The 10,258-nt window shown below is 43.1% G+C and overlaps 1 protein-coding gene across 2 annotated transcripts in view; it reads left to right on the top strand.

Annotated features, from left to right (window-relative positions):
- The window catches only part of RAD51D (RAD51 paralog D), a 332,412-nt gene that overhangs the window by 250,520 nt on the left and 71,634 nt on the right, over positions 1-10,258 (top strand). For both annotated transcript variants that reach the window (XM_044054143.1, XM_044054142.1), the window contains exon 8: positions 9,969-10,039. In XM_044054143.1, the coding sequence (XP_043910078.1) occupies positions 9,969-10,039 (71 nt within the window). The remainder of the gene's footprint in view (positions 1-9,968; positions 10,040-10,258) is intronic.

Raw genomic sequence — 10,258 nt, 5'->3', positions numbered from 1 at the left:
CCTGGTTGACAACCGGAACAAAACTCCTCCTTAAGAGTGAACATGCAAGCTGTCCTTAAAGTCATAATGAGGAATTGTAAAAAGGGGAAGAATCTAAATGTGGCATGGATATATCACAAAATAAATTTGACAGCATCCCACATTCATTGGAATAAGGAGTACGTACATATGTTTATGATGCACCTTGCATTGATCAGTTACATTACAGTGACCATGAAACAGTGGCAAACCACTCTGCAGCTAATCCATGATAAGGGAAAATTATTATCCCAGGTATAAAAATTCAAAGGAGAATATTCAAGGGTGACTCCATGTCCCTGCTGCTCTTTTGTCTTGCCCCTAGCTCATTGGCTTCCAGAAAACAACAAAGTGTAAAAGCATCTCATCTTCTTTTTGTGGATGATTTAAAACTGTATAGTTCATCAGATGAGGTGCTGAAAGCACAACTGCATGTGCTCAGTACCTTTTCAGATGATATAAGAATGCCATTTGGTTTTGATAAATGTGCAGAAGCACATTTAAAACAGGAAAGCTGCAGCACCAAGAAAATGTCAGTCTGGGACAGGAATGTGATATAAAGGAACTTCAGCGGGAGGGAGTGTATAAATATTTGGGAATTGAAGGATTGACAATAAAACATGAACAAATGCAAACAAAACTCAGTAATGAACATTTTAGAAGAATACATTTAATGCTGAAAAGAGCCCTGCATCTAGGAACAAAGTCTAAGCTATAAACCAATTTGATGATCTTTGTGTTTCACTGTTGCAGTCATCACCTGTGGGTTATCCCTGCTGTGGTAGCCCTCGGCCACCCCGAATACCAGAGTCAGTGTTTTTCTGCGTTTGACTGCTGTCGCTTGTCAACTGACGTCAGGTCATCAGTGCTATAAAGCAAGGCAGCCGACGCCATTACCCCTGTCTTTCTTGCCATGGAGACTGTAGCAGAAGCAGTTCACAAGTGTGCCGGTCGGTCGCTACCAGAGTTCGAATTACTCCTGAAAATGTTTAAAGCTAAGTACCTCGTTGAGGATCCTTTTTTCTTGCACTAACTGATGTCCGAAAAAGTTAACAATTGTCTCGCCTGTGGAAAGCAGATCCCACACCGAGACTTCCATTCATACTGTGTCACTTGTTTAGGCCCAGACCATGACGTCCCCATTGCCGGTTCTGTGCCCTCTATAACGTGAGAACCATTCGTTGTAAAGCTCTTATTGTAGACAGGTATTTTTGTCTTCCGTCTTCTCTTTCTAAAATTGCGTCCGTCAGCCAACAATCCATAGACATTCCGAAAAAATGTAGAGAAAAAGATGGAGACAGACCACACAAGGCTAAGCCTTTCCGACGACACTACCGCTAAGGAGGTCATCAGTTCTCCAGAATTCAGTGAGGCGCTTTCGCAGCCCCTGATGCCCGATACAATATCTACGCAGGCCTCTACCGAGACCTTTTCGGAGTCCGGTATGCCTCAGAAATCTTCTTCCGAGCCTTTGGTTGTTCCTGCCTCAGTTGGGTCCAGAGTCGCGACGCAGGCACCAGCTTCCGAGGAGGCCTTTCGCACTACCTATTCTAGACAAAAAAATGACATCATCTTATCCGACTACCGTTTCTCTCAGACCGATGGATAATCTTGGGCCTAGAAGTCAGGCCACTCCTAGAAAATCTACCTCTAGCCACCATCTTACTCCTGCTCCACCACCTCAAGCCCAAATGCTTAAGTTGGTGGAGGATCTTATTTCCCTTATCAGGGGTAGTCAGGCTGCAACTTCTAAAAGGAAAAGACACCCTTCTCCTGAACTACTGATAGAGCAGGAGTCTAAGGAATCTGATTATTCTGATTTTGAAGAGGAACAACCTCTGACATCTTATGAGGATTCAGATGCAGAGAAATACATTCCTTCTGCCTCCCCACCAGAAGACCTTTCCTTTGGGGAAACCCTTCACACCCTCAGGGAGCATTTCCACTGGGAATCTCAGGGCTTCCCTCAGTATAAGAAAAGATTAAGATAGTTTCTAGACCTGCCCCAGCACAAGACCCTGGCCATCCCCCTATCTTAGAAGGGGTGGATGATGTTTTCCATGAATCCAGTTTAGCCCCTGACACCCTCCCACCTGCACCCAATAAACCTGACCGGTATTACAGAGTACCAGATTCTCACAAATACTTGTACAGAAATCTTGCTGCAGACCCAGAGGTCATTACACAGGGACCTAAAGGAGCTAAGGCTAGTTCTGCAAAGAATCCTATTCCTTCTGACAAGGACTCCAGAGCTCTGGACAGATGGGGTAAAAAAAGTATACACCTCTGCAACCTTGGCTATCAGAGCACTCAACTGTCAGTTCCATATGTTAAAATATCAACAACACACTTTGGAACTATTAAAGCAAAAGATTTCTACCTTTCCTGACTGTGCCAATTCAAGAGAGTTAGCAGATTTACTGCAGTCTACTTGTCAAGTGGCCAAGCACTCATTACACTGTGGATATGACAACCTAGAAGCCTCAAGCAGGGCAGCAGTGTGAGACATGTATGGTTGAAGGAACAACCTCTCCCTGATCATGTCAAGTCTAAATTAATTGATGCACCTTTGGATAAGGACCGCTTGTTTGGAGTAAAAGTAGAAGAGGTGCTTAAAAAGATGGAAGGCTAAGCAAAATCTGTGCAAACAGTAAAACATTTCTTTAAGGTTCAACCTCCTAGGTTCAGCAGGCATTTTCCCTCTAAGCACTGGTCCTTTCCTGCACCTAGCAGACAGGGGCAAGGTAAGCCCCGCAGGGATAGACCACACAGGCCCCTATCCCAGGGCCAGCAAAGAACCAAACAGTGGACCACTTGCGCCCCAAAGGCAGGGAGCTCTAAGCCACCCTTCTATAGCAAAAACTCTCAATGACTCCCTCTTCCCCCCTATGCCCTCCTTTCACTCCCCAAAAGCTAGGAGGAAGGCTCTACCTCTGCAAAGAAAATTGGCTTTCTGTAACAAAGGACCAATGGGTCTTAAAAGTCATTTTTCAGGGATGCAAATTCTCTTTCAACGAACTTCCAATTCCAAGAGGGTACCCAGACTTTCCTCCAAATCAGTGGGCAGAGGCATTGAAACAAGTCCAAACTCTCATATCCCAGGTAGGCAGTAGAACCTGTTTCCGCAGATCAAACAGGCAAAGGCTTTTATTCCAGACTATTCCTTGTTCCCAGAAAAGAGGGCACTTGGCACCCCATCCTGGATCTATCCATTTTGAACACCTCCCTGGTGGTCCCCAAATTTAAAATGCTAACTTTGCAGCAGCTGCTGCCTCTGCTGACAAAAATGCCTGGTTAGTGACCCTAGACCTAAAAGATGCCTACCTCCACATCCCCATAAGGGAATCCTGCAGGAAATTCCTGCGCTTCAGAGCAGGCTCACAACACTTTCAGTTCTCTGTACCACCCTTTGGTTTATCTACTGCTCCCAGGGTATTCACCAAATGCTTAGCCCCGGCCATAGCATTTTGCAGACAGAGAAATATACAGACTTATCCTTTTCTGGATAACTGCCTTATTCAGGCAGAGTGCAAAGAAAAGCTGCTTCAGCACCTCCTCTTTGTCAAAACCCCTTAACTTCCTTAGGGTTCACCATCAATGAGAAGAAATCAAAGCAAACACCCTCCATGAGGATCATTTTCTTGGGAGGACTGCTGAACACAGCATCCCAAATGGCCTTCCTATCCCCAGAAAAGCAGAGCTTCCTGCCTCTACTTTACCCAGCTGGCTTCCAGAAGTCACCTCATGACGAGGAAGTTCCTGCAAGCCTTGGGGTACATGGCATCTTGCATCTTTCTAATTCCTGTGGTCAGGCTCCACATGAGAAAACGTCTGTGGTATCTAAAGAGTCTTTGGTGTCAGCACTGTCAACTTCTAGAGACCTCTTTCCCTCTGATCCACTGTATAAGGGTTGAGTTTCTCTGGTGGGCAGAGGCCTGTGCCAAGAACAAGGGTCTTCCCTTCATCCTCCGCCCTACCGGGTAGACCATCACCACCGCCTCCTCAGACATTGCTTGGGGCACTCAAGGTTTTTGGGATGCCCAGCACCTTCCCTTACACATCAACTAGAAGGAAATGATGGCAGTACAAAAGGCTCTTACATCCTTCAAACCCCCATTTCAGGCCAGGGGTTCTCCTTATCAAAACAGACACCACAGTAATGTGGTACATCAACAAACAGGGAGGGACCCAATCTTACCCTCTGTGCAGGCTAGCCATGAACGGCTGACAGCCTCCTCTATGGGATTGCACCTAATAGTCCAATACCTACAAGGGATCAACAACACCCTGGCAGGCCACTTAAGCAGAAACTTACTGGACCCCCACGAATGGCAGCTCCACAGAAAAATATTTTTGCAAGTCACTCAGGAGTAGGAACTCCGGAGGTGGATCTCTTTGCTTCATACCTCAACCACCAGCTAAAGAAATTCTGTACCAAGGAGTATCACCACCTAGCGTGAAAGGTGGATGCCTTAACCTTCCCCTGGAACTCCCTCTTTGTGTATGCATTCCCTCCTCTGTCTCTTATTTCCAAGGGTACTGATCAAGATAAGGGAGGAGAGACCAAAGGCCATCCTCATTGCTCCAGATTGGCCCAGACAGCATTGGTACCCCTTACTGTGCAGCCTGACATCACAGCCTTCCAGGCAGCTTCCCCTGATCTCTGATCTCTTGACTCAGGTGGGGTGGGGGGGATGCTTCAACCAGACTTGCAGACTCTCAAAACTATCAACATGGCTAATACTTTAAAAGCAAACAAGGGGCCCCTGTTTAGCAAACAGGTCCTAGACATTATCACAGAGGCCGGAAGGGCCAGCACCAGAAAATCTTATGCTGGAAAATGGAAACGATTCTGCTCCTGGAGCCAGTCCATTGGGGGCAGTTCCTCACAACCTTCCGTCCCTCTTATCCTGGACTATCTAGAGGAGTTACTCAGTAGCAGCCTGTCCTTCTCTTCTACTAAAATCTACGCCTCCGCCATTTAAGCTCATTTCGATACAGACCAGGGTCTCCCTGAGGACTAACCCCTCCTTTATGACCAGGGTAGTATCTAATGTGACTCTCAATCAGGCCATACATCTGCCCTCCTTCTTCCCTAACCCTCAAAATAAGGAGGAAAGAATTCTGCACTCACTAGATGTGTGCACAGACAGCTCAGATACTACCTGGACCATACTAAACCCTTCAGGAAACAGACCAACTTCTTGTCAGCTTTGCCCCATGGGCAGACTGGAAGCCCATTTCCAAGCAAACCATTTCCAAATGGATATCACACTGTTATCAATTTCTGCTACAGATTACATGGGAAACCACCCCTAAGTGTATTCGTACCCATTTCAGTAGGGCAGCCTCCACTTCCACAGCATTCCTCAGAGTTCCCACCAGGGACATCTTGGAAGCTGCCACCTGGACCTCTGTCCATACCTTTATAAAGCTTTACCACCTGCCTCTCTTCTCTAAGGCTAGGGCAGGGTTTGCCTCTGCAGTTCTGCAGGGCATGCTTACCCATGCCTAGGTGTCTAACAAATCCTTCCATCCATCTACTTAGCTTTGGGAATCCTCCCACAGGTGATGACTGCAACAGTGAAACATGAAGAACATAGTTCAGTTGTGTATACTTGCCATAAATGTAGGTTTTCAAGTGTATTCACTGTTGTAGTCCTGGTTTCCCTTCCTCCTTCCCCCTTGTACCCTCTTTCCTTAGGGAGCAATAAGCTTCTTGTGGTGGCTTTTAGCCACCAGGACCACTTTACCATATTTCCTTGGGCTTCTGACTGGTTAGGGCAAGAAAAACTGATGTAATGGTGTCGGCTGCCTTGCTTTATAGCACTGATGACCTAATGTCAGTCAACAAGTGACAGCAGCCGATGCAAAAAAACATTGACTCTGGTATTCGGGCCTGCCAAGGGCTACCACAGCAGGGATAACCCACAGGTGTTAACTCCAACAGTGAATACACTCGAACATCTACATTTATGGTAAATGTGTACACAACTGTACTTTCTTCCTGTTCTGACTTACAGTTTTGAGGTGACTTAGTGGTCCCAAAAGATATTGGATCAGTTGGACAGGAAAACAAGAGAAATGCACAACACTTATCAAATATATAAAAATCAGTGTATGCCATGAATATATATTTGTCATTCTGAAAGAGGTATGGGCCTTCTTGAAATTGATTACATGTATAGCTCTGCAATCATAAAACTGCATACATATCTGCTGACTTCACCAGATCCAAACATAGTGAAAGTTTTAAAACATGAGGAGAACAAGTCTAAGAGGACTTCCTGCTTAGTTTAGCAGAAACATATCTCTGTTAAGCAGGAAATGGAGATCAAACCAGATCAGGCAACAACTGAATGTGCCAAAAAACAAACAAAAGAATATAAGGAGAAGGATCAAGTGAGAAGGCAAGAAATAAGGAAAAGGCATAAATATAGTTGCAAGTACAGAAACCTCCTGTAATAACCTCATGATGATCAGGACCTGATGCGGGAATGGTTAAGAAGAAGTGAATTTAAAAGAAAAGATGAAAGGTTGATATTGGTGACCCAGGGTAGTGGACTATGTTCACACTGGTTTACAAAGTCCATTTAACATGTAGGAGAAACAGACAATGCAGGTTCTGTAAAACAGAACTGGAAACAGTTGCACACATTGTGGTTGGGTGTCCTACACTAATGGCAGAGGACCTGTATACTAAAAGGCATAATAATGTGGCAAGACTGTTGCATTGGGGATTGTGCAAACATTACAGTACTGAAGTAGCTGAGAAGCATTATAGAGAATGATGGAAGTTTATATCACACTGGATCACCCATTACCAACAGTTCAAAAAATAGATTCAGGAAAAACAGATACAGTAGTCCATGAAAGAAGACAAAAGTAGGGTTGATCATTGAAATTTCTACACGTACTGGTTAGTGTACAAAGAGAGAGACAGTCATAAAATACTAGTATTTGCAGGCAGAAATGAGGCAATGTGGAAGGAGGATACTCTGACAGTTTCAACAGCAGTACGAGCAATGGGTTTCATAAAAAAAAAAAAAATATATATATATATATATATATATATATATATATTATTTACAGTTATATTTAGATATGCTACCAATACATTGTGACTGCTGCAAAGAGCACTTTTGGCAAACATCAAAGAATAAAACAATACTAATTTTGCAGACTTTAATCATACTTTGACTAGGGAATGAGGTTCATTCATGTCATGGTATTAGAAACCCAAAAGACGTGGAAAAATTAAACTGAGCACATATGAATTAGCACACTAGAAACAGAATGATACAAATGCTGTGAGCCTTCAGTTTTTTCATTGCTTGCTCAGTTTGTATCACAGTCCTGTTGCTGGCAACTTCCCTTGTTCTGATTAAATTCTAGTTTAGTAATTGTCTATGTAGTCATCAAATTACCAGCCAGTACCTATGTCTGCTGGCTTTGCATTTACTGTCTCGTGTAGTAGCACTTCAGTAATGGCTGCAAGCTCAAACAATTTATTCTTGCCACTCAAAGGAGCAGATTGAAGAATCTTTTGGCTTGCTTCATGTCCAAGAAGGTGGCGGTCTTTGAGAGCTGTTTATGCAATCCAAAGCATGTTAGAATATACAAGGGCAAACAGTGGAAGAGTTTTGAAGCTTTACCATCTTAGAGATGTGTGCATTGTTCATCTTTGCTCCCCCCCACACCAGAGTACCTGCAGGTGTTGAGCTAATTGTTGCCTGTGGGGGTTTCAGCCCTCATCTGTCCTGCTCTTTAGTGGAATAATATTAGAGAGTAGGAGGCATGCTTCTTGCTCACACTGTGAGTATGTCCGAGGCTTCTTGCTGTGCCTAGTTTGTCTAGAGTCTGAGGTCAAATAACATTATCCTAGGGAATAATCCCTGGAGCCAACTTGCCACAGACATGTGGTACTTTGGATCTTGTCCAGCTCACCTACAGATCCTTTTGGGCTGACTAATTCCTGTTGAAGAGGGTTTTTCATGTTATCACAGATAGACTCATGTTTTAAGAGGCTAGACATTGAGTTTGATATTTAGTTGGAGCCTGAGTTTCTGTTGAAGGAATTGCATCTTTAGGAAGTTTGGTCTGAATCACACCTGGACCTGGCACTGGCATGTCTTCAGTGCATGCCACTCTTAACTGGCTTGTACACGTACACACACACACACACACACACACACACTCTCTGTCTTTCAGACTTCCACTCATCTTCACATGATATCACCAATGAACTCATTCCCAGGTGTAATTGAAGATATGCGACTCTCTCGTACTGTGGTTCCCATTAACATTCAGGGGGTCCTGAGGCCATTGTCTGTGAGATCGATGAGAAGATCCTTCCATCCCTCCTAATTGTCACCAGAAGACCCCTGCTTTGAAGAGGTCCTCAGGTTTACAAGGAATAGCTTAGACTGTCCTTATGCACCTATTCACTTCCTCCCTCCAAAATGCCTGATGGCATTTCTTGGTAGGAGGTCTGAGAAGTTCATGGTTTTTACCCAGACAAGAGACCCGATATTAAGGAGTTCATTAGAGCAGCCTAGAAGCAATCTTAACACTGCCCCTTTACCTCTTTGAGAAAATTGATGCTGTTTGTGTACTGCCATCTGAATGAGTAGGTCAATTGTTTGTACATTGTAACGCAGACTCCTGTATAATGTCTTTGGTCTGGCACAGGTCACTTAGTACTTGACAGGGAGTCTAAGGCTGTGAAGAAGCGTGGTAAGAGTTTGCTTCTGTTGCGTTTGTTGGTGATTGGGAAAACAGACTTCTACATAGTGATATGTATTGGCAGCTGGCTTTAGACGCAACAAATCTACCTGGATTGAATAACTATATTTCCATTACTAGTAAACTTAAAACAAAAGCCAGCATAGTTTAAGCAAAATGTTGCAACTGTTACGGCTTTCTGCAGTATTTTGACATTCTAGATTTGTTAGTAACCATTTTTCCTTGGTTTAATGTGGAAGTGTTGTTTGGTGCGTGTACACCTTTAAGAACTTTTCCGGGTTTTGTTCAGCCTGTCTGTTGATTGACAGTGCTTGGGGGTGTGGTTTTACTTCTCTTAACTCTTAAAATTCATTGTTTAGAGAAGTGTTCATGGTTCTGAAGAGTCTGTGTTTGGAAGAAAGCGCTTGTGTGTGAATTGCAGTGGTTTTACCAATAAGGGATTGTTTCTTTCTACAACAACTGCGAACTGGAGTGATTTCTACCATTGTTGGATTCATTCAACAGTTAACACCTCTTATCCCCCATCCTACTTTTAACTCTGCTAAGATTTCATATAAAACTGTAATGTCAACTCTGTGTTACTTCACATCGCAACAAATCTAACAGGAATATGCACAAATGGATTTTTCTTATTTTAATTGACCTGTGTGTGTGTGTGTGTGTGATTTTACCTTTTGCTTTTTTGACTGTACTTTCACTGCAGTCGTGGATTTTTTGTCATGTGTAATGCCATATTTCTTCGATGGTATTACATAAATGTAAATGCATTGTCTTCATATTATATTGTTGTTCATGGAGCTTTTCTTCCCAGAACTTCATTGAAAACAGGCTCTTCTTGCCCCAATGGATTATCCCGGTAAACAAACTGTAAAATAAAATAAATAAATAAATAAATAATTTGCTGTGGTCTTTGGCGTTCTGGTCAGTTCTTCTACAGTTGAGTACACCACAAGACTTGTACGTACATCCATATATAGAGATACACGAGTTATTTTAGTCCATTGGTGTAGTCATACCTGCATTTCTGTACAGCTTATGCCATTTGACTCCACAGATGCCCAGTGTTACATGGAAAAACATTGGATTAAAAAGAGAGAGACACACACACCACTGATTATTGTTTTTGTTTTCATATATGCAGCAACACCTGAGTAGTTGCCTGTTAATACTGTTGTAGTGTTTATTGCATACTTTTTTCACTTTAGGATTGTCATTGATGACACAGATTGCAAGGGAACTGAAATCCTTGGCAAAGGATCTCAGCATTGCTGTACTGGTGAGTAATATATTTTAGCTGTCTCGCATGTTTTGATTGCATGTTGTAGCTCTGTACCTCTGATCATTTTCTATTTGTGAAAGTTTCACATGTTTCATTGTGTAGTTATGGCTAGGTTATCTGTAGTCACTTATGTCAGAGCAGAGAGAGGTGGTGTTTGTTAAAAAAAAAAAAAAAAAAAACTTAAAACCAGAAGGTCTCAAACAGTAAACATTTTAT

The sequence above is a fragment of the Protopterus annectens genome, chromosome 13.part0 (assembly GCF_019279795.1).
Source record: "Protopterus annectens isolate FY-2018-M chromosome 13.part0, PAN1.0, whole genome shotgun sequence".
NCBI lineage: Eukaryota > Metazoa > Chordata > Ceratodontiformes > Protopteridae > Protopterus > Protopterus annectens.
This window is presented reverse-complemented; position numbering and strand designations above follow the sequence as displayed.